The sequence below is a fragment of the Trichosurus vulpecula genome, chromosome 1, assembly GCF_011100635.1.
Source record: "Trichosurus vulpecula isolate mTriVul1 chromosome 1, mTriVul1.pri, whole genome shotgun sequence".
Classification (NCBI taxonomy): domain Eukaryota; kingdom Metazoa; phylum Chordata; class Mammalia; order Diprotodontia; family Phalangeridae; genus Trichosurus; species Trichosurus vulpecula.
Genome location: NC_050573.1, coordinates 521,214,892 through 521,239,501, shown reverse-complemented (window position 1 = coordinate 521,239,501; position 24,610 = coordinate 521,214,892). Strand labels below are relative to the sequence as shown.

Genomic DNA, 24,610 nt, shown 5'->3' with positions numbered 1-24,610 from the left:
ATAGATATTTTGATCAGGATTAATGTTGGGAAACAGCTGGACAATAGAGGGCTAGGCAAGGTAGGCATTTGGGCCTAATGGTTATAGCCTCAGGCCAGATCAAGTGGGAAGATTCAAGGAGAGTTCAAGGGGTTCCCAGAGACTGTGCCCTCATCAAACCCAGCGAAGGGGGCTGCTTTGTCCAGGTATTCCAACTCTTGACCCCGTGTTCTTGCCATCCTAATCCTCCACACTTGGGCCACACTGAACAGCCTTACTGGCCCTGGGAGGTGTGTGGGGAATTATTCCCATTTCACAGACCAGAAAACTCAAGCTGGACAAGTGGTCACGCTTGCCCAAGGTGTGTGTTCAAGGTCACGGCCGACGAGCAGCAGAGCCCACGGTTCCGCCCCCCAGGTTAAAAGTACCGCTGTAATGGCCACAAGATCCACGCGGGAGGGGGGCTGGGAGTAGGTTTTGGGGTCGACCCGGGACTTCTGCAAGAACCACCCCCCACACCCGCTCCATCTCTTCGCTCCGCCCCCAAGCTCCGCCCCTCCCGCTAGCCGTCCGGCTCCCGCTCGCAGATTCGCGTGCCTGTCCAGCGCCGGGATGGTCATCCGCAGATTCGTCCCTCCGATGACAAGCCTATTTAGGACGGCCCCGACCCAGCCTTTTAATTCAGACGTGGGTCCGTTTGGATTCATCTGCTGCGTCTAATGCCAAAGTGGGAAAATTTAGCGGCATTTATGAGAGACACCAACCAAGGGTGAGAAGCCGAGTTCGACCGCCGGCAGGGATACGAGTGGCCGTACACTAACACCGGCGTCATTTCCCAGATATAGACCGGGCACCCCCAGCGAAGCCAGGATGCGGGGCCTGTGGTGAATCTGCGAATCCGGAATTCCCCCTCTTCACAGGCAGACGGATGCAGGAAGTAGCGCCAGTTCTGCCGCCGCCGATTCGCCTCTGGCGAATCTACGGCTGCCCAACCAGCTAACCTCTCCTCGCCAGCTCCGGCCCAGCCTCCGCCCGTTCACTCCGCCCCCTTTTCCTCAGGGACTCGGCGCTGCTTTAGCAGCTGCAGATTCGTCACACGTTCGGAACCGGACAGGGGAGAGCAGTGGTGAGGCCCGCTCTTCAAGGGATGCGACAGGCCTGCCGGCTCCCCCCACTGCTTCTTCCCGTGCGGGCCGGAGGGAAGAAAGAGGTGGAACCGCTTCTCTGCCACCCGCAAGGCTCCTGGAGGCGCCGGTGTCGAATGTGCTCCGGTGAACGCAGAGCCCGCCGGGCCTCGCGCAGGTGGCGGTGGTGTTTGGTGCGCGCGCCGGGGAGGAGGGAGGTGGTGGTGGGGGCGCCGCCGCCGCCGCTGCCGCTGCGGGGCCCGGGTCTCGCGCCGCCGCTGAGGTGGAGCGAGGTGGGGAAGGGAAGGGGAGGGAGCGACTCGCTCGCCCCGAGCGGGTGAGTGTGGAACGCGGTGCGCGCGCGCGCTCGGCGGGGAGGGGACGGCGCGCGCGGGTGGGGAGGGGGCGGCTCGCGGGGGTGCGCCAGGAGAGGGGAGTGCGGCGCGCGCCGCCCCCTCCCGCTGCCCTACTCCCGTCCCCCCCTCCCGCCGCCGGGGGCCGGAGCCCGGGGCCCGGGCCCGGGCCGGGGCCGGAGGGTCTCGCGGTGTTTCCGCAGCCCCGCGCGGCCCCGGAGGAAGGTTCCACATTCCTGGCTTGGAGCCGCAGGGTCCCCGGGCCCCAGGCGGCTGGGGTGGGGGGGTGTAGGAAGGGGTTGGAGAGCGGTGCACCGGGCCTGGGCGGCAGCCGGTGAGGAGACAGGCGGAGGGGGCGGGGCTTAGGGGGGGCGCGCCTCCGGTTCGAGGGGGGAGGGGCCGGGCAGGGGGCGTGAGGGGCTGAGGGGAGGGCGTTCTAGGTTGGGGTCCTTATGGGAGTTTGAGCAAAGACGTGTCCCAGGGCACCTAAGGCTGGGGCAGGGGACCGGGGCTGAGGGGGAGGTGTGTGTGCACGGGACTTGGGAGGCACTTCAGGAGGTGTGTTGTGGGTCTGGGGAAGGGGCTCAGGGGCGCCGTGTCTGGAGGAAAGGGAGAGGAAGCGTGCAGAGGGGACATGGGGGGCCTCCCTTCTGGGGCTGGGGGGTTGTAGGGAGTATTTATAAGGGCAGGGTATGTCTGGGGGGAGAGAGAGGCTGTGGGTTTGAATTTGAGGGGAGGGGAGGCTGCGAGGGGCTATCGATGGGGGAAGGTTGCACTCGTGGGAAATGTGCCTGAAAGGAGGGGGGGAAGGGCTGTAAAGGGCGTGAATAGGGGAGCAGGATTAGGTGTGGGAGAACGGGCGCCTAAAGGAAGGAGGCATGGGGGAAGAAGGCTGCGGAGATGGGGGTTTCTGCAATGTCCACGGAGGAAGGTTGGAAGCATAGGTGGCAGAAGACTGTGGATGAGAGGAAGCTGTGGGAATAGGTATGGGCAGAGGGATGTGTTTGGGGGGAAGGAGGACTGGGCAGGTATATTCGAGGCGCTGTTTGGTACTTGGGACCAAGAGGTCTATGTCTGTTCGTGGGGGACAAAGTATCCTGAAAGGGCTGTGGTTGTCTGTGGGGGCTGGGTTGGGGCCCTGGAAAGATTCTGCGTATAGATGAGTATGAAGGAAGGCTCTGGGAGTTCAGGGCCTTACTCCCTTCCTTTAATTGTTTATAGTGTAAATGAGCCAGGATGGACCAGGAAGGAGGGGGAGATGGGCAAAAGCCCCCCAACTTCCAGTGGCGAAACTACAAACTCATCGTGGACCCTGCACTGCACCGGCTCCCACAGAAGGTTTACCGCTATGACGGGATTCACTTCAGTGTCAACGTGAGTTATTTTGCCTAAACTGTTCCCCCCAACGTTCTTGGGTAGGTAATTTTCTGTCTCCTAAAATTTCTGCTCTTTGTACCCTGCTCTTGTTTCAGAAAGTTGGCAGTCCTACATTTCAGCCAACTCTGTGCCTAAGTTTTTAAATTACTTCCCCCAAAGTGATTAAATTGCCTTCCCCTATCTTTCATCCCAGGATGCAGGATACAAGATTGTTAGCAAGCTCCAAGACCCCCGTCAACGACTCACCTGGTCCAAAAACAGGGACCTTTCCCTCCCAGTCCCTAAGTTTAAGGTAAGTCTGCATTACTTCTGTGATCTGATAGTTTTTATGGAGGATGACAGTTATAGGAAAACATGCAAATCCATGCAGGCAACCAAAGAAAGGGCTTGTCTTTGAGCGCTGTACATAGCATTTGTGAATAATTGAGCAAAGTGTCCTAACCTAGCAGCTCATAATTTCACCTTACGGTTGAGTCTAGGTGGGCTTTGGCCTTTGGAGAAGGGATGATTGACATTCTGATGAGAACTTACTCAACTATGAGAGCAGAAAAGAAGTCTGTTTCCTATGATTTCTGAGTCTGGGTTTTGTGTTGTATAAAAATGATAGTATCCTAAGCTCTACCCCTAGGTCATAGGGGTGGTGTTAAAGACTCTGGAGTCCCAGAAGTTGCCCTCTCATGTCGTCTTGTGATCTTCCTTGGCATGCTTGTCATAGTTGCAGATCTCACAAAATGAGGAGCTAATTTGAATTGGGCTGCATTAAATAGAAACAGCATCCTGAATGAGAGGGTTTATGTTCCCCCCGTAGTCCGTCCTGGTGAGATCACATCTGGAATAATTTGCTCAGTTCTGGGTGCCACATTTTTAAAAAGACAGTGATCTATCTAGAACTTTTCTAGAGGAGAGAGACTGGGATGTTAAAGGAATTTGAGACCATTACATACAAGATTTAAAAGAGCTATAGAGGTTTAGCCTGGAGAAAGGCGGACTGGGGGCTATGGAATATAAACAGATAAGATCACGGTCTCTAAATATTTCAAGAGCTGTTACACAGAATAACTACTAGAATATATGTGTTTCAAGGTTTACAGAGCACTTTATTTACATTCTCATGTGGAAGAGGGATTGGTCTTGGGTTTTGTGGCCTCAGGGTGTAACTACAAACAGTGAGAGGAAGTTAGGAGAGGCAGATCTTGTCTAAGTCAGAGAAGGAAGGAAGGATGGCTTTATTAAGCACCTACTGTGCGCCAGGTCCTCTGCTAATCCCATTACAAATATTACTTCATTTGATCCCCAAAATAACCCTGTTTTGTTGGTACTGTTACTATCCCTGTTTTTGGTTGAGGAAATAGAGACAAACAGAGATTAAGTAACTTGCCCTGTGTTACAGCTAGTAAATGTCTGAGGCCAGAGTTAAACTCAGGTCTTCCTGACTCCCGGCTCAGAGCTCTGTCTACTCTGTCTCCTAGGTACCTCAGATAATCATTCTAGTCGTTGCAATTGTCCAAAAGCAGATAGACAAGGAAATAAATTACATTGGATTGCCCATCTTAGGATATTGTAGAGGGGATTCCTCCACAGATTTGTGTTGGACTAGATGACCTATGAGGTTACTTCCAACTCTAAATTGTGTGTCTTTTCATAGGACTTCCCTTTCTTGACTTTCCTCATCTTGGGATTAAGGTCTTTGGATTTGTAGACATTTTCCTCTTGGTGCCCATTTGGTCCTTTTTCTGTGGCTTTTTATGAGATTCATTTTTCTGGTTCTTACATGACCATGACTTAACTTTTGTGCATCATGGGATCATCTTATTGGAGTCATCTCTGTAGCCATCTCTCTTAGTGTTCAATAGAGTTCCCTCTTTCCTGTCCCTCCTGCCCATAACACATACACACGAATCTACAGAGTGGACCAAGGCTTGGTGTCCTGTGGCTCTTCCTCTTGTCCGTGAGCAGATCTTCCTGAAGCCTCTGTTCCATGCCAGGGTGACTCTGGATCCTGACCCAGCTCCTGCTTTCCCCTCTACAGCTTGACGAGTTCTACATTGGGCAGGTCCCACTGAAGGAAGTGACCTTTGCCCGGCTGAATGACAACGTTCGGGAGACCTTCCTGAAGGACATGTGCCGCAAGTATGGAGAGGTGGAAGAGGTGGAGATCCTGTTGCACCCCCGAACCCGAAAGCATCTAGGCCTAGCCCGAGTGCTCTTTGCCAGCACTCGGGGTGCCAAAGAGACCGTAAAACATCTCCATCACACCCCAGTCATGGGCAATATCATCCACGCCCAGCTTGACATCAAAGGTGATGTTCCTTCCCTGTCTCTTACAATCCTGATCTGTTCCTATTTGGAAAAAAAGAAATCTAGATAATTGGGAAAGGAAGAAGAATTGAGATCCTAAAGTTAGAGATGGGTGAGAGAAACTGACCTTCATGTTCTAAGACCAAGGGAGGGTAGAGGTGGGGAATTTAAAGCTAGAGAGGGAAGCTGGTCTGTCAGATAGAGAATGGAGAACTCTCCGCTTGTTTAGACTGACTTTTTTGATTCCTGTCTTCCAGGGCAACAACGAATGAAATACTATGAACTGATTGTCAATGGCTCCTATACCCCCCAAACAGTGCCCACAGAGGGCAAAGTCCTGAATGAGAAGTTCCAAGGATCTGCAATACCCACTGAGACGGTGAGAAGCTGTCATTACCTGGGGTTGGGCCATCTGGATTCTGAGAGGCACATGCCTGGATTCCTGGAAGGAACTGGATTCAGGGTAGTTGGGAGATTGAAAAGGGAGGGACTGGTGAGTAAGGACTTCCAGGTGAGGAATAAAAGTGAATGTGAGTAGGAAGGGCCTGGGGAAAAGTGCTGGGGTCTTTTTGTAAGTGGGAAAGTGCTTGATTTGAAGAGGGTTCAGTGAGTATATGCTAACGATGTTCTTTTCTCCCTCTCTCTCAAGACGGAATCTCGACGCCGGCCTTCATCTGATTCAGCCTACCCATCAAGCACTTCTGTGCCAGTCACACCTGGCAATGGCACACCCTGCTCTCAGGATACAACTTACTCTAGTAGCCGGCAAGACACCCCATCCTCCTATGGCCAGTTCACGCCACAATCCTCTCAAGGGACGCCTTATACCTCCCGGGGTAGCACCCCGTATTCCCAGGACTCTGCCTATTCCAGCAGGTATGGAAGGGGGAAATACCTGGGTTCTCTCAGGTACTGAAGTCTGGGAGCTAATACTTGGAAGGCAAAGTATCTGAGTCTAAGAAGTTTGCTTCTGTTATTCTTTGAAAAAACATTTTTTGAATATCTACTACATATGCCAGGCCTTGTGCCAGGTGCTGTGTGGAATACATGGTCCTTGTAGTCAGGGAATTTACAGTCTGTTTTAGGAATATGAGAAGCCTGGCTCCTATGAGAGCTGTATTTTTAAAAGGATTTTAGGGGCCTAAAAACTAGAATACTTGGGTTTGATGCCACATAAGCTTAGGAAGGGATTTTTTATTCTTAACCCTTTTGGACTTTTTTTTTTCTTTAGGCAAGGAACTCCTGGCTATTCGAGTTACCATCCAGATTCCTCTTCTTCTGCCACCTCTTCCTATAAGCCTCGTCGGTCAGAGAACAGCTATCAGGATTCCTATTCCCGCCGACACTTCTCTTCTTCAGCTACCACTGTTGCCTCTTCTTCTTCATCATCATCGTCGTCATCGTCATCCTCGTCATCCTCCTCCTCTTCATCTTCATCCTCTTCCTCTTCATCCTCTTCTTCCTCCTCCTCTTCTCACTACCGTGGTTCTGACTCACACTATCCAGCATATTATGAGAGCAGTAGCCGATACCAGCGCCATGCCTCCTACCCACCCCGTCGTGCACCCCGGGAGGAGCCCCCAGGAACCCCTTTCCCTGAGCGCTTCCCACCCTCCTACACCTCCTACCTGCCCCCTGAGCCCAGTCGCCCTGCTGACCAAGACTATCGACCTCCTGCCCCAGAGGTTGCACCTCCAGAGCCTCCGGAACCTGTCAGTGGAGGGGGTAGGGGGGCCAGCCCTGAACAAGAGGAAGCCAGAAGTTCACCTCACCCAGGCTCCCCAATTCGATCTTGCTCACCTGCCCCAGAGATCACCAATGAGAGTGTGCCCTTTGCCCAGCATAGCAGCCTAGATTCCCGGATTGAAATGCTGCTGAAGGAACAGCGATCCAAGTTTTCCTTCTTGGCCTCAGACACGGAAGAAGAGGAGGACAACAGTAGTTTGGGCCCTGGGGCCAGAGAAGCTGGGAGTGAGGTCCTCCTGGGACCAACTCATGGGCCTTGCACACCTCCCCCAGCCCCAGCAAATTTTGAGGATGTAGTTCCTATGGGGAGTATTGAACCTGGGGCACCTGGAGAATCTCCCAAAGCCAATGGACAGGACCAGGTGAGAAGAGAAAAACCTGAGAAACAGCTTGAATTCTGAGAGGGAATCTTGGCTTCTCAATTTTTTAGAAATAAAACCAATGAATTGGAAAACAGAGAGCGGAATCCTTCTAACTCTTCTCTCCCACGTTCTTCTAGGCCTCTCTTCATTCTTCTGGTGAGGACATGGAAATCTCAGATGATGATGGTGGAGGATCACCCCCAACGGCCCCCTCACCCCCACAACCTCCACCTCCACCACCTCCACCACCTCCACCTCCACCCTTTCTGGCTCCTCTTCCCCTGGGCTATCCCCATCAGCCTGCCTATCTTCTTCCTCCCCGGCCAGAGGCACCCCCACCCCCTGAATATCCTCCACCCCCTCCCCCTCCCGCACACATCTACGACTTTGTCAACTCCCTTGAGCTAATGGACCGACTTGGGGCTCAGTGGGGAGGGATGCCCATGTCCTTCCAGATGCAGACCCAAATGTTGACCAGGTTGCACCAGCTGAGGCAGGGTACAGGGGTCACTGCTGCATCAGCAGCGCCCCCTAGTGGAGGTTTTGGGGAGCATTTCCTTCCATTCTCTCCACATCAAGAAGCTGCCTATGCACTACCCTACACTCTGTATGCCCCTGGACAGGAGAACCGAGGGGCTTATGCCCGTGAGACCTATCACCTGCCCTTACAGGCAGAGCCCTTGCCTTCCTCCTCTGCCTTAAGGGAGGAGGAACACCCACCTCTTGGGGAGGAGGTAGAAATGGCAGAGGGGAAGGCACCACCTCCTGCTGGCACAGTGGGCCGGGTGCTGGCTACCCTGGTGCAAGAGATGAAGAACATCATGCAACGGGATCTTAATCGCAAGATGGTGGAAAATGTAGCTTTTGGAGCTTTTGACCAGTGGTGGGAAAGTAAAGAGGAAAAGGCTAAGGTGAGAGTGAGGGCTGCTGAGGGGCTGGGATGAAAGCAAAGCTAATGTGCACTTGAAAGATTGTTTTATGAAGAATGATGGAAGGAACTGAGGGAATTTAGTTTGGAGAAGAGAAGATTTCCCCCAAGGGATGGGCAATAGAGGAGATACAACTGACTATTTAAATTTCCCACAAGCTGTCATGTGACCGTTATTAGGAGGCAGATTTCAACTCGCTCTAAAGATTTACTGAAATGTTGGAGCTTTCCAAAAATGGAATGAGTTGATAATGATAAGCCACCCATCATTAGAAGTATTGTCTAGGTAATCACTCTTGGAGAGGTCAGAGATAAGGTGGGTGCTTTGGGCAGAGGTTGAACTGTACACAGGCCTTTCATCTCTGGGATTCTATAGTCCTGTCCCTGGGCTTAAGAGATGAACTTTGGGGAAGAAAAGAAGATAGAGGAAAACATTGGAATTGGCTGGATACATAGGACCTGGGAGTGATTTTTGGATGAAAGGAATCACTTGTAAGATTCTGGATTCCTCAGTGTTCATACTTGCCTGTCCCTTCTTCATAGCCTTTCCAGAATGCAGCCAAACAACAGGCAAAAGAAGAAGACAAGGAGAAGACAAAACTAAAGGAGCCAGGGCTGCTCTCCCTTGTGGACTGGGCCAAGAGTGGGGGTGCTGCAGGCCTTGAAGGCTTTGGATTTGGCTCTGGGCTTCGAGGAGCACTTCGACTGCCTTCATTCAAGGTGCTAGAAACTGGGACTCCTAGAGTCTGAGCAGGAAAAAATGGGGGATGATGAGAGTTCCCATGTAAGGGTTGGAAGTAGTAGGAAACGCACTTGGAGTCTAGATAAGCATGTGTCTCTTCTTTATCCTTTCCCTACTTCAGGTAAAGCGGAAAGAGCCTTCTGAAATTTCAGAGGGTGGAGAAGAGAAGCGGCCTCGGCCTTCTACCCCAGCTGAAGAGGATGAAGATGGTGAGTGAGAGTCCAAGTCTTGAGAGCAAAACAGAATATCCAGTTTCTGAGAGGAGAGGGGAACTATGGAGGAAGAATTTGAGGCATGGGGCCAAGATGTCCACAGGAGTTGAGTAGAGGGGAGATTCTGGAATTGGGCAGAATAGTTTTTGGAGGCATTTCCCAGGATTGGAAGCTAAGTTGCTTTAGTCTTGGTTCTACTACTAATTTGCTGTGACTTCAAGCAAGTCACTTCACTGTGTATCCACTTTCTTAACTGCAAATAGGCATAACTCTCCCACTGCCTGTTTCATTAACGTAAAAGATGAGGTATTGTTTGAAAAATTTTAGAAGTACTAGGTAGATACTAAAGATTATTCTTGATAACATGTTACCATAATAACATTGATGTCTAGAACCCGATCGAGACAAGGAAGCTGGAGAGTCAAGTCGACCAGGGATGAAGGGCCCAAAGCGAGAAGAGGAGAGGAGTAAGGCCCAGGGCAAACACAGAAAACCTTTTGCTCTGGACAGTGAAGGGGAAGAGGCATCACAAGAGTCTTCCTCTGAGAAGGTGAGTGAGATGTCTTTGCTGGTGATGGTGGTAAAGAGTTTAGCTGTATGTCAGCAGAACATCTCTGTGCTTGTTTGTGATTTGACTACCTTGTTGGGTCTTCTTTCTCTATTGCTTCATCTCTCCCTTTCAAAGATCCAGGCACATTTTACTTTTTCAATCTGGGCAGTGGGAATGATACTGGAGTCTATGTTCCGACCTCTGGATCCAAGCATATTGTGGCCCAGGAAATCTCCTCGTTGACTTTATGTGACCCCCCTGTTTTGGTTAGGGGCTTGAGACCCACTTCGTAAGTCTGGAGAATCAGTCACTTATTTTTATCCCTTTTCCTAAGGAGGAAGAAGATGATGAGGATGAGGAAGAGGAAGAAGAGCACAGTGAAACCATGGAAACCAGTAAGAAGGAAGCTGAGGCATCTGGAGGTGAGTTGAAGCTATCATTTTGGAAACCATAAGGGAGGGTAGGAGGAGAACATTTCTTGTAGATGTGGTCAGCTGTCTCCTCTGCAAGGTCCTATGTTTCAGCATTGCATTTGGCTCCTGTTATTTTCCTTCGCATCCCTTGAATCCCTTGAAGTTCTGATCCCTATCCCCTCTGTTAAGTGTGATGAGCTCCAGATGGGTCCTACTCTGCTATCTTGGCTGCTTTTCTTTACCTTTTCTCAATTGGACTTCCAGGTGAGGATGAGGAGAGTGCCTCCTCCTCCAAATATTCTCTGTATGCTGAATCAGAAGGTGAGAATGACAGCACTTCAGACTCAGAGAGCAGCAGCTCCTCTAGCAGCTCTTCCTCAAGCCCTTCTTCCTCCTCCTCTTCCTCAACTTCCTCCTCTGCATCTGAAGAAGAGGAGGAGGAGGACGAGGAGCCATCAGCAGTTTCTTCAGCCTTGTCACCCCCTCGGGACATCCCATCAGATCTCCCTGTCCCTGTGGAGGAGCCAGAACAAGAGAAGGCTTTAGTTCCACCTGTCATACCTGTTCCTGAGTTGGAGAAGGTCCCAGTGAGGCCTCCAGGTAGGTAGATTTATGGGAGAGTTGAGTATGAAAAAAGAGGCTGGGAGACTATGCGTGTATGTATGTGCCCTCTGTTTGGAAAGAATTTTGAGTTTTGAGTGAATAGAGGAAACAGGAGTGGCAAAATCATTGTGGAGTAGTAGAAAGATCACTTGGATTTAGTGTCAAAAGACCTGGGTTCAAATCTTTGTTCTCCCATGTATTAATTTTGTGATTTTGAAAATGTCATTTCCCCACTCAGGGTCTGAGTTTTCTCATCTGTAAAATGACTTGTTTAGTTAGATTACCTTCAACTAAGGTTTCCTGTGGCGCTTGATCCTATGATAGCATGCCTCCCTGAGTAGTGGCCAGTAAATTGTTATAATTGTGTGTCTGACAGCATTATTACAAGAATATATCAGATCAAAGGCTGAAATTTGTGATGCTCTCTTTATCACATCCCTTTCACTAGGTCCTCCTGAGGAACCATTGCCTGAGACACCTCAGCATCCCCCAGAGCCACCAGCTGTCTCCCAAGCCTCTCCTCCCCTACCTCTTGCCCCTCGTCCTGAAGAATGTCCATCTTCTCCTATCCCACTTCTCCCACCACCGAAGAAGCGTCGGAAAACAGTCTCCTTCTCTGCATCAGAGGAAACCCCAACCACCCCAACCCCTGAGGCTCCCCCACCTGTTGCACCTCCAGCTAAGCCTCCTGGTCCCTTTCCCCGTAAAATCTCCCGGGGTGGGGATCGGACCATTCGAAATTTGCCCCTGGACCATGCTTCTCTGGTCAAGAGCTGGCCAGAGGATGGCTCCCGGGTGGGGCGGAACCGGAGTGGAGGTCGGGGTCGTCTGCCAGAAGAAGAAGAGCCCGGGACTGAAGTTGACTTAGCAGTGTTGGCAGATTTGGCTCTGACTCCAGCTCGGCGAGGGCTCGTCACTCTGCCTGTAGGGGATGATTCTGAGGCCACAGAGACCTCGGATGAAGCTGAGCGTTTGGGTCCGGCGGGTCCCTCAATCATTCATGTTCTTCTGGAGCACAATTATGCTCTGGCTGTGCGGCCTGCTCCCCCTGCCCCAGTTTCCAGACCCCTGGATCCACTTCCTTCCCCTGCCACTGTCTTCAGCTCACCTGCCGATGAGGTCCTAGAAGCTCCTGAGGTAGTGGTCGCTGAGGTGGAGGAGGAAGAAGAGGAGGAGGAGGAGGAGGAAGAAGAGTCAGAGTCATCAGAGAGTAGTAGCAGCAGCAGTGATGGGGAGGGCGCCTTGAGGCGGCGGAGTCTTCGATCCCATGCTAGGCGCCGTCGACAGCCCTTGCCACCTGCCCCTCCGCCCCCACCCAGCTATGAACCCCGAAGTGAGTTTGAGCAGATGACCATCCTGTACGACATCTGGAATTCTGGGCTTGATGCTGAGGACATGGGCTACTTACGACTCACCTACGAGAGGCTGCTGCAGCAGGACGGCGGAGCCGACTGGCTCAATGATACCCACTGGGTACATCACACCAATATCCTAGACCGCTGTGGGTCAGGGGCCAGCAGATGGGGGAGCTATTGTGCCAGAAGCCTCAAGCGGTCATTTTAGTCATTATCGAGTACTCTTTTGTTTTGTCTGCTACTTTTCACCTTCATTCTTGTTCACTTCATTTCCTTTCTCTGCCTGATACGTTTCCGTGGTCTTGGGGAGATCTGTGTTGTGACAGGGAGGTAGGTTATTAGAATTGGTTATATGTCTGTCTCTTGCCTTCTTTCCCCACCTCAGCATTCACTCTCACATCCAGTTTAGGTTGCTCTCCTTCCAGACTGGGTGGTGGTCAGGGAGAGCTGCAAAAGATCGTCGAGCCTCTGAAAGGGCCTGGGAGTGGGCCGCTGAAAAACCTGTTTTCTTCCTTAACCTTATATCACTCACCAACTTGACCACTCCCAAACGTAAGCGAAAGCCCCTGGATGGGCCCAGGGAGCATCAGACAGGCTCAGCTCGGAGCGAGGGTTACTACCCCATCAGCAAGAAAGAAAAGGATAAGTACTTGGATGTCTGTCCTGTCTCAGCGCGTCAACTAGAGGGCTCAGACACCCAGGTAATGATGCCAGGGCCGTTCTCTGCAGCTGACCAATTTCTGTTCTTTTCCCTGCGCTTCCCCACTGATGAGGTCCTTTTACTTCCCAGGGGACAAACCGGGTGCTATCAGAAAGAAGGTCAGAGCAACGTAGGCTGCTTAGTGCCATTGGTACCTCAGCCATTGTGGACAGTGACCTGCTGAAATTGAATCAGCTCAAGGTGAGAACAGCTTTGAGGGAGGTGGGGAGCATACAGAGCTCTGAGATTTTGGGGTGCAACTGCTGTTGGGCATGGAGCATAGCCATAACAGGAAAGAAGCCTTAAGCAGTAAATAGGGTGGAGTTTCAAGGCTGGGGAGGACCTTTGATTTTTATTTTTTTATACACACGCACACGCACGCACACATGTGTTACGCACGCACCATTGTGGGGAGCAAGGAATTGGGGGTGTCTTGGAACAGAAAAGAAGGGAGAGAATGTGGCCTTTTATCTGGGGGGGGGGGCAGTCCCCCAGCACCACATACCCATTGTGTTCATGAATCACAGCCATAATGAGAAAGTAAAGAACTTGGCTTGGGCAGTGGGGAAAGAGGCAGGGCTTGATGGTATTCTTTATGCCTGAATTTCTCCCTTCTGTCTTCTCCAACCCTGTAGTTTCGGAAGAAAAAACTCCGATTTGGCAGGAGCCGGATCCATGAATGGGGTCTTTTTGCTATGGAACCCATTGCAGCTGATGAGATGGTTATAGAGTATGTGGGACAGAACATACGTCAGGTGAACAAGCTACTTTATCTTTACTACCAGTATAAAAATGGTTAGGCATCAAATCACATGTGATATTCTTAAGGGAGATGTGATCACTGCTCTGAGGCAAAATTAGAACCTAAGAGATATACAGTGATGTGGACACATCAAACATAGGGCATGTCCTCTATAAAAATCCCCTTTATAGGGACTAAGGGTAAGTATGCAACTGGAGAATAGTGGTAACATTGAAACAACCATGTCCATGTGGGTTAATGGAAGGAACCAGATCAACTCAGGAAGGCTTCATGGAGGAAGTGGAAGTTTTAGAGCTATTTCATGATGAAACGACAATTTAATGGGCATGGAGGAGGTGTGAGATGGAGAGAATTGTTTTATGGAGTGAGCACAGAGGCAAGGTAGACAGTCACAGACCTAAAGAGTGGAAAGCCTAGTATGCCAAAGCAAGTGTGACTGAAGGGTATTTGGATAACAAACGTGACGTCTAGTATCATTTATACTGAAAGTTTCAGAGAGTTAGATGCGGAAGGAGGAAGGTCTTGGTCTTCTCTGGAAAACTTTTTCTGAACTCTCTTGGCTTGTCAGGTGGTGGCTGACATGAGGGAGAAACGGTATGTGCAGGAGGGGATTGGCAGCAGCTATCTGTTTCGAGTGGACCATGACACTATCATCGATGCCACAAAATGTGGGAATCTGGCACGATTTATCAATCACTGCTGCACGGTGAGAGCTGGGCCTGGGGGCAGGGACTGGTTTTGGACCACTTACTTGGGCTTAGGAGCTAGAGAGCAAGGTGAAGGCAGAGGCAGGGGATACATGACTCAGGGTGCTTGGTTCTGGGGAGAGAAGGATGCAGTAGCTAAGGAGCCAAAATCAAAGCTAATAACTCCCTTCTCCACCCGTAGCCCAACTGCTATGCCAAGGTGATCACCATTGAGGCCCAGAAGAAGATTGTAATCTACTCCAAGCAGCCAATTGGGGTGGATGAAGAGATCACCTATGACTACAAATTCCCCTTGGAAGACAACAAGATCCCGTGTTTGTGTGGCACTGAAAGTTGCCGGGGTTCCCTCAACTGAGGTCCCTATGGAGGGGCTGGCTTTACCCTACCACCCCCTCCTCCAATACACACACATGCCCCTAATTTATTCCTGCCACAGGCTAGAGAACCAGCTAGGGCTTGAATTGCCCTTTGACTTATGTTCTGGGGTTCAGACTTAGACCCTGAGCCTCCGTTTCCTGTGGTTCCCAAGATAAGGTGGGAGAGTGGTAGGGGGCATGAGGTCTCTGCAGGGTGAGCAGAGAAAATCCACCCCACCGTTTAGGAACCTAGATACAGGAAAAAATAAAATTGGAGTGTTCCCCCCTCCCCTTGTGGGGAGTATGGGTCTCCCAGATTCTGGGTTGTGGGGAATGCCCAAAACATGAGGCAGGTTCTGCCCCCACTTTTTTTTTCTTTTCGGAGAAGAAACTGTAAATGTTTTGTAGCTGCTAGCGGCTGTTTCCTGTGGAAACCTGGGGTGCCGGCCTGTACAGATGCTGTTCTTTGAGGGGGAGGACTTTCCTATCCCCCCCCAGCTTTGTTTTATTGGGGGCTATTCCCCTTACACCTCTTTTCTTCTCCATTTTGGGGTCTCTGGAGCAGCTGGCCATATTTTTCCCCCCTCAGGAGAGCTCTTTCCTGGACCCCAGCTGGGAATCTCTCCCTTCCCTGGTATTGATACTCCCTCCTCCCCCAAACCAGGGAAGACAGGGGTCTATAATTTCCCTGGCCTTGTCGTCTGGCCGTACTAGGCCTAAAAGGCCACAAGGGGTTATCTGAAACCTGGGCCTTCACTTTGGGCTTTAGAGGCATCAAGGCCAGGCCTGGGGCAAGGGGGATTGTGACATGGGAGGGTGTCTCCTGTCCACCCCAAGCTGCCTCTGCCCTGTTCTTCAAAGGGCCATGTTCAAATTCCCACCCCATAAGTGGCTGCACAGCTGGCCAGGGGCTGGGAGAAGACAGATGGCACAGGCCCCCAGGGTTTGACCCCAGCTCTATCCTCCCCACTCCTGTTGGCCTGGTTTTGTACATATGTTAATAGCGCGGATGCCTCGGACCCGACGCCACATTTTTATAATTGTGATTAAACTTTATTGTACAAAAGTTGTCCATCCTTTATGGCTCTGTGGTGGTTGGGATTTGTCAGTACCTGATAATGGGAGAATGGATAAGGAGGACTGGACTTCTGAGGTGCATGAGCATGGGCGATTTAGGATTATGAATTTAGAGCTGGAAAAGACCTTAAAGATCATCTGTTGGGTTAAAGGGAATAGGAAGTGGTGTGCCCAGGGACCTGTCCATCTCCCCATTCTCATCTTGATGCTGAAATATTCCAGTTCTGCCTATTACATGCAGAGAAGCTTGCCCAGGGACTAGCTGATGGCATGGATTGTGACCAGAAATTATATGAATGGGTTCCTCTGAGGTGTTCAGATCTCTTCCTCCGCCCTTGCTTCCCTTACCAGAGCCCCTTGCCCTGCCCTGTGCTGCCCAACCCTGGAGTGTGTGGGGAGAACAGCGAAGGGAAATAATAGATAGTGGTGATGGGCCTTCTAGCCATTTTCTCTTTAACATTCCCATTGACTTCCCTTCCTTTTGTTTGCCATGAGTCTAGACAGCCTTAGCCTTGAGGGTTGGAATTGAGGGTTACTGGATGGTCACCGCTATAAATCCTACACCAGGTCCAACTGGCTGGCCGATGCAGTAGCCGGTCTGGGTCAGCAGGAGGTGCTTTCTCCACCAGAGGAGGAGGCGGGGCCAAAGGGCTGTCGCTCCCGACTAGGTTGGCTGGTTCCCAGAAGGGGCCGTACTTAGGATAACAGTTGGGATGGGGGAGGGAGGACGGAAAAGGAAAGGGGAACGGTTTTATAAAAAGGGGTGGCCAAGGTTTTGTCCTAAAGGGTTTTAGGAGGTGTCTTACAAGCTGTAGGAGCTGACAGACCACTGCAGAGCTGACCTCTTCCAGGTAGGAGGTTCTCGTCCTTAGTTCCACCCAGTGCCCTCAACCCTATCTCCTCTCTTCACTTTCACACAACCCCCTCCACCCTCTTAAACAGTTACAACCTGTCCTCCCGCTTTCCTCCTGATTTCCTCAGCTTAAGTCAGGAACAAACTGCCGTTGGGACTCAATTTACCAGGATCCTCCCTCCTCCCACCCCACCCTGCTCCCATCCGTTGATTAAACAAACATTGGCTCCAGTATATTTTTGGACAGTAAAGCCAGGCTGAGTTCAGCTGTCTGGCCATAATATGCATGTTCTGCCTATGCCAAGAATCACGGATGAGCTTTTTGTAGGAGACGGGTGAGTATGGCCGGGCTCCCAGCGACCAAAAATAAGCCATTTGGGGAAGAGCAGAGAAGATAGCCCTGGAGGAGGTGGAGGGTCTGAATAGGCACTGATCAACATGCGCAGCCCAGCCTGTCTTTCTCCCTACAACTAGATATGACCGACGGAGACCCAGATCTGGTGTACCTGGTGACAGGGGGCTGTGGCTTCTTGGGGGAACATGTGGTTAAGACCCTGCTGTCGATGGAGCCCCGGCTCAGAGAGCTTCGGGTATTTGACCTTCACCTGGGGCCCTGGCTGGAGGCACTGAACCCAGGTGAGGGAAGAGGAGGTTACCTCTGGACCTATCAGAAACCCACCACTCCAATCCCCAGGTCCTGTTCTTTCCCAGGGCCAAATTCTTTCCCTGATCCCCATCACAAAGGGAGGCAACCCAGTTTCTCCCTCCAGTCTTCATGGGGAAGTGTTTATGGCTGGATAGCATCTGGACAGGGAAGAGTGACTCATAGATGGAAAGTGATGATTTGGAGGGTGTTACTCTAATGGGGGTGGGGAGGAGAGGGACTGGGAGGAATATGTCATGTGGGCCAACATCTGTTCTCTCTTAGGTCCTATGCAGGTGACCCCAATCCAGGGGGATGTGACTCGTGCAGAGGATGTGGTGGCAGCTGTAGCTGGAGCAGATGTAGTCATTCACGTGGCAGGGCTGGTGGATGTGTGGGGAAGGAATGACCCTGAGGTCATCCACAGGGTTAATGTTCAAGGTGAGGAATCTTTAAAACTAGTCTGACAGTCCAGCCTAGCCCATCTGTGTAGTGCTCTCCCCAATTTGTGCAATTAACCTGACCGTGTCCCTTTCTCTTTCCCTCTCCCTCGCACCCACTGGTTTTCCCCTGGAATTCTCTGTCAAGAAAACTTTGCCCAGTGGGGGGGGGAGGTGTTGCAGGGTGGAGATGGGGGGGGTGCTTAGAATAGGAGGGAAGCTGGGGAGAAAGGAGAACAAACTCCACCTCCTCCCCCTAGGGACTCAGAATGTGATTGAAGCCTGTGTGCAGACTGGGACTCGGTTCCTGGTGTACACTAGCAGCATGGAGGCCCTGGGGCCCAACACCAAGGGACACCCCTTCTACCGGTACTTCCCCCCACCCTTCCCAACTCCTGCAGGGGCCCTATGCTATAAAATGATAATGAAGTCATCTTAGTTTTGTTGGGGGTGCTAGAAATCCTTTGTAAACTTGAAAGCAGAATTATGTGAATAGTGTAACGGGAAAAGTTCTGGACCAAAAAAACCAGTTCAAGAAAACCTTGAACTGAGAAAAACTGGGTTCTAGGCCTGGCTCTGCCATGGAAGCGACAACCTCTCTGAGTCCATTTCCCAGATCATCAGTGACAAGGTATTTCTGACATGGACGAACACATGGGCAAAACTGGACTTAATCTTTTGAGTGTTTCCTGAGGTACTACTGAGAGGTTAAATGACTTGTCCAGGGTCACAGAATATGTGTCAGAGTTGAGACTTGAACCCAGATCTTCCTGACTCCAAGATCAGCTTTCTATACACTATACCATGTGGTCTTCTTCATCTAAAAAATTAATAATATCATAATACTTGCATGTATTTCACAAGGCAGTTGTGAGGAAAACAAGATGATGTTTGTAAAGGCCTTTGAAAATTGTAAACACATCAGAAGCCTATTTAAGTACTGCCGTATCAGACCTATCCCACTGGGTATAGGGGGCTCACTGTATGCCCTGTCTCCCACATCCAGGGGCAGTGAGGACACCCCCTATGAGGTGATACATACAGAACCCTATCCCCGAAGCAAGGCCCAGGCCGAGAGGCTAGTCCTTGAGGCCAACGGAAGAAAGGTAAGAGGGCTCAGATGCTTGGGTCTGGGAATCCTACAGCACTGGAGCTTAGAGGGCATTGAGTCCATCCACTGGGGAAACTGAGGCCCATGTAGAGCCAAGACTGCAATTCAGGTCTTCCGATCCCTGGTATGTGGCTCTTTCAAGGACAGAGATATGAGTCCTCTTGTATGTTTTTGTACGTACATTGAAGAAACAAGCCATTGGAAGATGCCTGAGGTCTCACAGTTTGGGGGTGTGGGGTTCACCTGTTTGCCTCCGTGACACACACACAAATGAATTTAGTTAGGTGAGCTGGAAAGGGGGTAGGGGAGGGACAAGAAGCTTGGGTCTCAACAGCTACTTCTGCTCAGGTCCGTGGTGGACTTCCCTTGGTGACATGTGCTCTTCGTCCCACGGGGATCTATGGCGAAGGCCACCAGCTCATGCTCGACTTTTACTCCAATGCCCAGCACACGGGTGGGTGGCTTTTCAGGACTGTCCCTTCCTCTGTGGAACATGGCCGAGTTTATGCAGGTAAGAACCAAACCCTCTGGTTGGAGGAGAGGGGTGGGTGCTCAACAGTGTCCAGATGGAATAAGGGCCAGGGTGTGTGAAACCTCCATGCAGACAAAGGTCAGGTTTTGGCACAGCAAGGACTGGGCCTAGGGAAACTGCATTTATATATGTAGGAAAGAGGGGTCAGACCTGGGAAAGGGGCTGGCCACCTGTACAGGTGAGGTACAGGCTGGGAAGGGGACTCAGTGTCTATGTGGTCAAGGAAGGAGACTAGGTGTTTGCAGTATCTCTGTGTTTGAGTAGCATCTGATCTGTTCCCTCAGGCAATGTTGCTTGGATGCACGTGCTGGCAGCTAGGGAGCTAGGCTCCAGAGCCGCCACAATGGGTGGGCAAGTTTACTTCTGCTATGATGACTCGCCTTATAAGAGCTATGAGGACTTCAACTTGGAAATCCTGGGCCCCTGCGGCATTCGCCTCCTAGGAACTCGGCCCGTTCTGCCTTACTTCCTGCTATTTCTCCTGGCCACCATCAATGCTTTCTTGCAGTGGTTACTCCGGCCTCTGGTGGTCTACACAGCTTTAATTAACCCCTATACTCTGTCCTTGGTAAATACCACTTTCACTGTTCGAACAGACAAGGCCCAGAGGCATTTTGGCTATCAGCCACTCTATGGCTGGGAGGACAGTAGAGACCGTACTATTTCCTGGGTGAAGTCCAGAATGGGGTGTCCTGGTCCCCTTCCCCATGACCAGGCTCTGAAGGTAGGAGATCCTGGGTTCCAGATTCCATCCTCATCTCAGCCAAGGGCTCTCCTCACCTAAGCCCTGAGTGAAGGTTAGCCTGGTTTCCCATAAATGACCCTATCCAGATTTTTCATCTAAGGGCCAAATCCTGAGAAGTGCAGCAAGTTTCATATTTTTAGATTCTTTTCTCTAACTCTACTGAGGGAAATTCCACATATGTTTCTAGTGACCAGAGCTCAGAAAAGGTAGAGCGGTGCTAAATGCCATTCTCTGATACCCAACTGAGAGGATAACTGTCCCTCTCCACTGGGCATGAAAAGACAGGGCCTTGGGGAGAGGTGTACCTGCATTCAGTGCCTTTCCACTTCCCTTCCCACCCACCACCATCCCCCCCAATGACAGCAGCTTCTTCCATTCCTGAGAACACCCAGGGTTCTAGATCTGGCCTCCTAGCTAGCCACGAACTCCAGGCCTCGCCTGGGAACTCTTAACATTCTGTTTCGCCGTTTGCTGCCTTGTTATCCTGTAGGAACCCCCCATAAGACTGGCTCTGCCACCTTTGCCACAGTATTAACCCAATACCGACCTCCCCAAGCACTTAGACATTAAACATATTTGCTTCTTCCTCGTGTCTAAATAATTGAGTTCACCCTACGCCCGCCTCTGGTCCCGGCGGCTGGCTTCGGACCCAGGGCAGGGATCACGCCGTGTTGACACTCCTGCCTCTGGCGCCTGTGCCCCTCCGCCTGCCCTCACCCTTGTGCAAACCCCCTGGAGCACTCGCACGTCGCGCCGACAGCGCCCCCCTCCCCTCCGCCCCGTCGCGACCCCCATCCCCAGCGGCGGGGAGGGGAAGGAGAGGCAGCACACGGCTGGCCCGCTGGCTGGACGTTTGCTATTTTCCCGTGGGGGCCCGGCCCGGCCCAGGGTGGGAAGGTCTCGGGACGGGACATGCAAGGCTGTGGGGTGGGGTCGGGGTCATAATTTTCCTTTTTTTTTTCCGTTTGCTTCTTGGGCACCAATGGTGAGGACGTCCGGGGGCGGGGGGGGGGGGGTGGCGGGGGGCGGACAGGGAGGAGCCTTGAGGGACCAGTGGAGAAGGACGAAGAGTCGAGAGCAGAATCGGCCCCGGAGCCGGGCAGGCTTTCCCGTCCTCGGTCCTCTCCCTCGCCGCATCCCTCTCCACGGGATCCCGATGTCCTGGTCCCAGCCCCCGGCGTCCCAGGCACCCCGTCCTCGCTCTGCGGGGGCAAGGGGGGATGGGGAGGTGGGGGCGGGCGGAGGATGAGAGGAACTCTAAAAACCAACGGGAGAAACGGAGGCGGGGGTGGGGGGGGCAAGGGCTCATGTCAGCAAACACGGCTACATCACGCGACACGCCAGCGACACGGAAACACACGCCAACGCACACGGCTGCACAGCGGAGAGGGGGTGCTGGGGAGAGCCTGGGACCGTCCATCCATCGTGTCCTTCGAGGCGGGTCGGGGAGGCAGAGGGGAGAGCCGGAGGGGGAAGGGCGGGGCAATGCATAGACACATAGTGTACACGCTTGGGAGCGCGTCGGGAGCGTGTGTAGAGACCCACGGCCACATGGGATGTACACACAGTGTGCTTAGTGAGAGGCAGAACTGGGGGAGGGGGGCGTGTGGAAGGGGAGGGGACAGGTGCCCCCGGCTACCCCCTCCATCCCACCCCTAGGCCAGCCTGAACCCGTGGATACATGTGGACAGGATCCATGGAGGGCTTTGCACTTGGGGAGATAGAGCGGATGCCCACATACCCTGAGGGTATTCTTTTGTGTGGACGGCTGCGCACACTTTTCCATTTACATGCAAACACATCTGTACCCAGACAAGACACCTGAACACACAGGCACAAGCAGCAAGCACGGATGGACACATGCCTCTGATGACTCTTGGATGCATCTCCACCTCTCACCCCCAGAACCAAGGACAGAAACCCCAGGGCGAAAGAGACAAGACTTTCTGGGAGATGTCGTGGGATCACTGGGGCATAACCTCCCAGCCCACAGGAAGACCCAAATGGTGAAAGGAGTTCTGATGGGATTCTCAGAGGTTCTTACGGAAACCCTTAGATGGGGGAGTGGAAGAAGGTGGAAACGGGGACAACTGGCAAACACAGGATGGGCGTGTGGGCACATCTACCACGTAGACCGAACAGGGTGAAGTGATGTGGAATTTGCACCCTGTGGGAGCTGTCTCTGAACACAGAGTGGGCAAGAAAATATGTGTTTACATATGTGTATGTGTAAAAACCACAGAATGTCAGAATTTGAAAAGACCTTAGAGCATCTAGTCTATACCGCCATTTTTTGAGGAGGAAGCTGAAGCCCAGAGCGGGAGAAGGGAAGAGATATGCCCAGTCACACAGACTGAGAGGCAGAGCAAAGACTAGGACCTAGGTTTCCTGAATGCTCATTCTAGGATTCTTTCCACTACACAAAATTCCTTTCCATATGTGTTAATGTATGTGTGTATGTGCAGATGGGTGGGGAGTAGTTTGTCTGTTTTTGCATTAATTGGCCTTTATCCTAGGCTGGTCTGGGCTTCCTGGTTTGAGGACTTTAGCAGGGGCTGAGGGGACCTGAGGGTGGGTGATGAAGGGGCAGAGAGGCTGTGAAAGACAGTCTAAGTCTAGAACAGTGAAGGATGTGAGGGCCCAGTGGCTCCCCACTAAAAAAGGGTTTTGGTTATTAGGTTTCCACAAAGGCCTCAACCAATGAGATTGGAAAGAGACAGGAATGGGAGGAAAGGAGCTCAGATAGCAAATACTTTCTGTGCTGAGAAGCCGGCTTGCCATTTCCTGGAAACAGAGAGGCCTCTGCTGACCAGGGCTGGAAAAGAACCTCTCTGAAAGAGGCATAGCAACCACAGCCATTATCTACATACCAGAACATACCTGATCTGACCGAGGGGGTGGGTGATGCACATATGTGTGAGAAATGTTGTGGGCCGTGGGAAGTTCACTTACATGTCAACTTGACCTCTAGTGTATGTTCCATATGGGATCAGCTAGGCCTAAAAGTCCCTAATTAACCATCCCCTGAGGGCAGATTCATGAAGGCCAGGTATGTGCAGGAGCAGATATATGTATGCCTAAGAGGTGGTACAGTGGAGGGAGACTAAGGGATTATGTCAATGCAATGATATCAATGATCCAAGGGTGATGTGTATGTGTGCATGTTGGCATATATCCAACCATGTTGGTGGGTGTGCAAATGAAATAGACACATATCTGAACATGGTGATGATAACTGTAGCCTGGGAGAGGGCATTCCAATGTCATCTGTGTCTGGTGCATAATTCAACCAGTGGACCAAAGAGGGTCCCTGGAACCTGTTGCTTGTGTGTATATGTGTATTTGTGTGCGTATGTGTGTGTGTGTGTACTGAGATACACACAAAACGAAGACATTAATACACATACTGATGCATATATACATACACACACACACATTGCTGCCCATCCCTGAGAGGGCATGTCTTTCCTGGCTGGGAAATTATTTATTGCTACCATAAGGGAGGTCCAGCCCTGGTTCTCTCCAACCAGTGAGAGGAATATGGGGCCCCTAGGTGTGGAGAGCAAGGCTGAATTATCATGAGCTCCCAGGCTATGCCAACCTAAACAAGGCCCTGAGTGAAGTCATGGGAGACCTTCCTCCTCACCCCCACACTGCCCTAGCTGCACCACAAGGATGAAGGGTCTACCCACATGGCAGCTGTACTTCCTGGCCAGCCCCCGCTTAATTCAGGGAGCGGAGGGGTAGGGGTAGAAGAGGAAAGCCCAACCCTCATATGAACTGTTCTATGCTCCAGGCATGGCCTTAGAACAAAGGCAGTTGATACATGAGGAAATACGGTAGTCCTGATGCATCTGAGACAAATACAAAGCAAAATAAAGTTACTAATTAATAGCTTCATGGCTCAAAAACTAACTATGGAGCTCGAGCGTAGGCTGAGTGCATCTCAGGGCAGGTTGAGTTCTGCCATGGATGGCAGCCAAAGCCCATGTTACCGAGGCACAGAGGGAGTAAGTATGGGACGCCTCAGTAACAGGATCATCACACAGTTGGGAGAAAGATGGGTGCTGGGCCTAGAAGACTAAAGCAGAGGGAATAGGGAAGACTGGCCTCAGGGACAGAAAGAAATCCTGCTCTCAGGCCTTTGGCTGCCCACCCCCTCTGTTCTTTTAGCTGTCAGGCTCCAGGAGGTATGCCAAATTCACACCCATCATTTCCCCCAGGCTGTCTCCGACAAATGAGGCATGTGTGTGCATGTCTGTGTACATGCCTATGTGAGCACGTGTGTATGTGTTATGCAGCCACCCAGGTGAGGCCCCTGCCAGCTTTGGGGTGTCAGGGCCTCTATATGCACCAACATGAAGGCTAGAGGCAGAAACGGTGCAGATAGCAATCTGGTTGTGTGTATATGAAGGATCCACAATCTTGTGGCAAAATGCCTGGTTGCACAATATTTGAGTGACTCTGTGTCTGTGCTTGCATTTCCACATGAACTTGAGCAGACCTGAAGTGGGGGGAGGAGGGCGGGAAATGATCTCAGATTAAACACAGATGCGCACAAACCCATACAGGACACACAGCTGTGCTGATAAATATATGTGTGTATGTGATACGTACTGGGTTATATACACATTGTGTAGT

At 51.6% G+C, this 24,610-nt stretch overlaps 2 protein-coding genes across 4 annotated transcripts; both read left to right on the top strand.

Annotated features, from left to right (window-relative positions):
- Positions 1-1,038: 1,038 nt before the first annotated feature.
- Positions 1,039-15,617, top strand: SETD1A (SET domain containing 1A, histone lysine methyltransferase). Of its 2 annotated transcripts, none has more exons than XM_036741089.1 (19): positions 1,039-1,281; positions 2,678-2,830; positions 3,027-3,125; positions 4,863-5,133; positions 5,389-5,510; positions 5,781-6,007; positions 6,363-7,239; positions 7,377-8,150; positions 8,711-8,887; positions 9,031-9,118; positions 9,514-9,671; positions 10,006-10,093; positions 10,349-10,684; positions 11,136-12,173; positions 12,571-12,743; positions 12,833-12,943; positions 13,378-13,497; positions 14,074-14,211; positions 14,394-15,617. In XM_036741089.1, the coding sequence occupies exons 2-19, from the start codon at positions 2,693-2,695 to the stop codon at positions 14,565-14,567; spliced, it is 5,109 nt and encodes a 1,702-aa protein (XP_036596984.1). In that variant the 5' UTR covers positions 1,039-1,281; positions 2,678-2,692; the 3' UTR covers positions 14,568-15,617. The 2 variants fall into 2 exon arrangements, with proteins under 2 accessions (XP_036596984.1, XP_036596983.1); XM_036741088.1 differs by lacking the exon at positions 1,039-1,281 and adding an exon at positions 1,404-1,440.
- Positions 15,618-16,320: 703 nt separating this feature from the next.
- On the top strand, positions 16,321-20,555 carry HSD3B7 (hydroxy-delta-5-steroid dehydrogenase, 3 beta- and steroid delta-isomerase 7). Of its 2 annotated transcripts, none has more exons than XM_036741182.1 (7): positions 16,321-16,496; positions 16,973-17,134; positions 17,427-17,582; positions 17,842-17,950; positions 18,588-18,687; positions 19,041-19,203; positions 19,509-20,555. In XM_036741182.1, exons 2-7 carry the CDS (start codon positions 16,975-16,977, stop codon positions 20,006-20,008), a joined length of 1,188 nt encoding a protein of 395 aa, XP_036597077.1. In that variant the 5' UTR covers positions 16,321-16,496; positions 16,973-16,974; the 3' UTR covers positions 20,009-20,555. The 2 variants fall into 2 exon arrangements, with proteins under 2 accessions (XP_036597077.1, XP_036597078.1); XM_036741183.1 differs by lacking the exon at positions 16,321-16,496 and adding an exon at positions 16,510-16,833.
- The last annotated feature ends 4,055 nt before the right edge of the window (positions 20,556-24,610 follow it).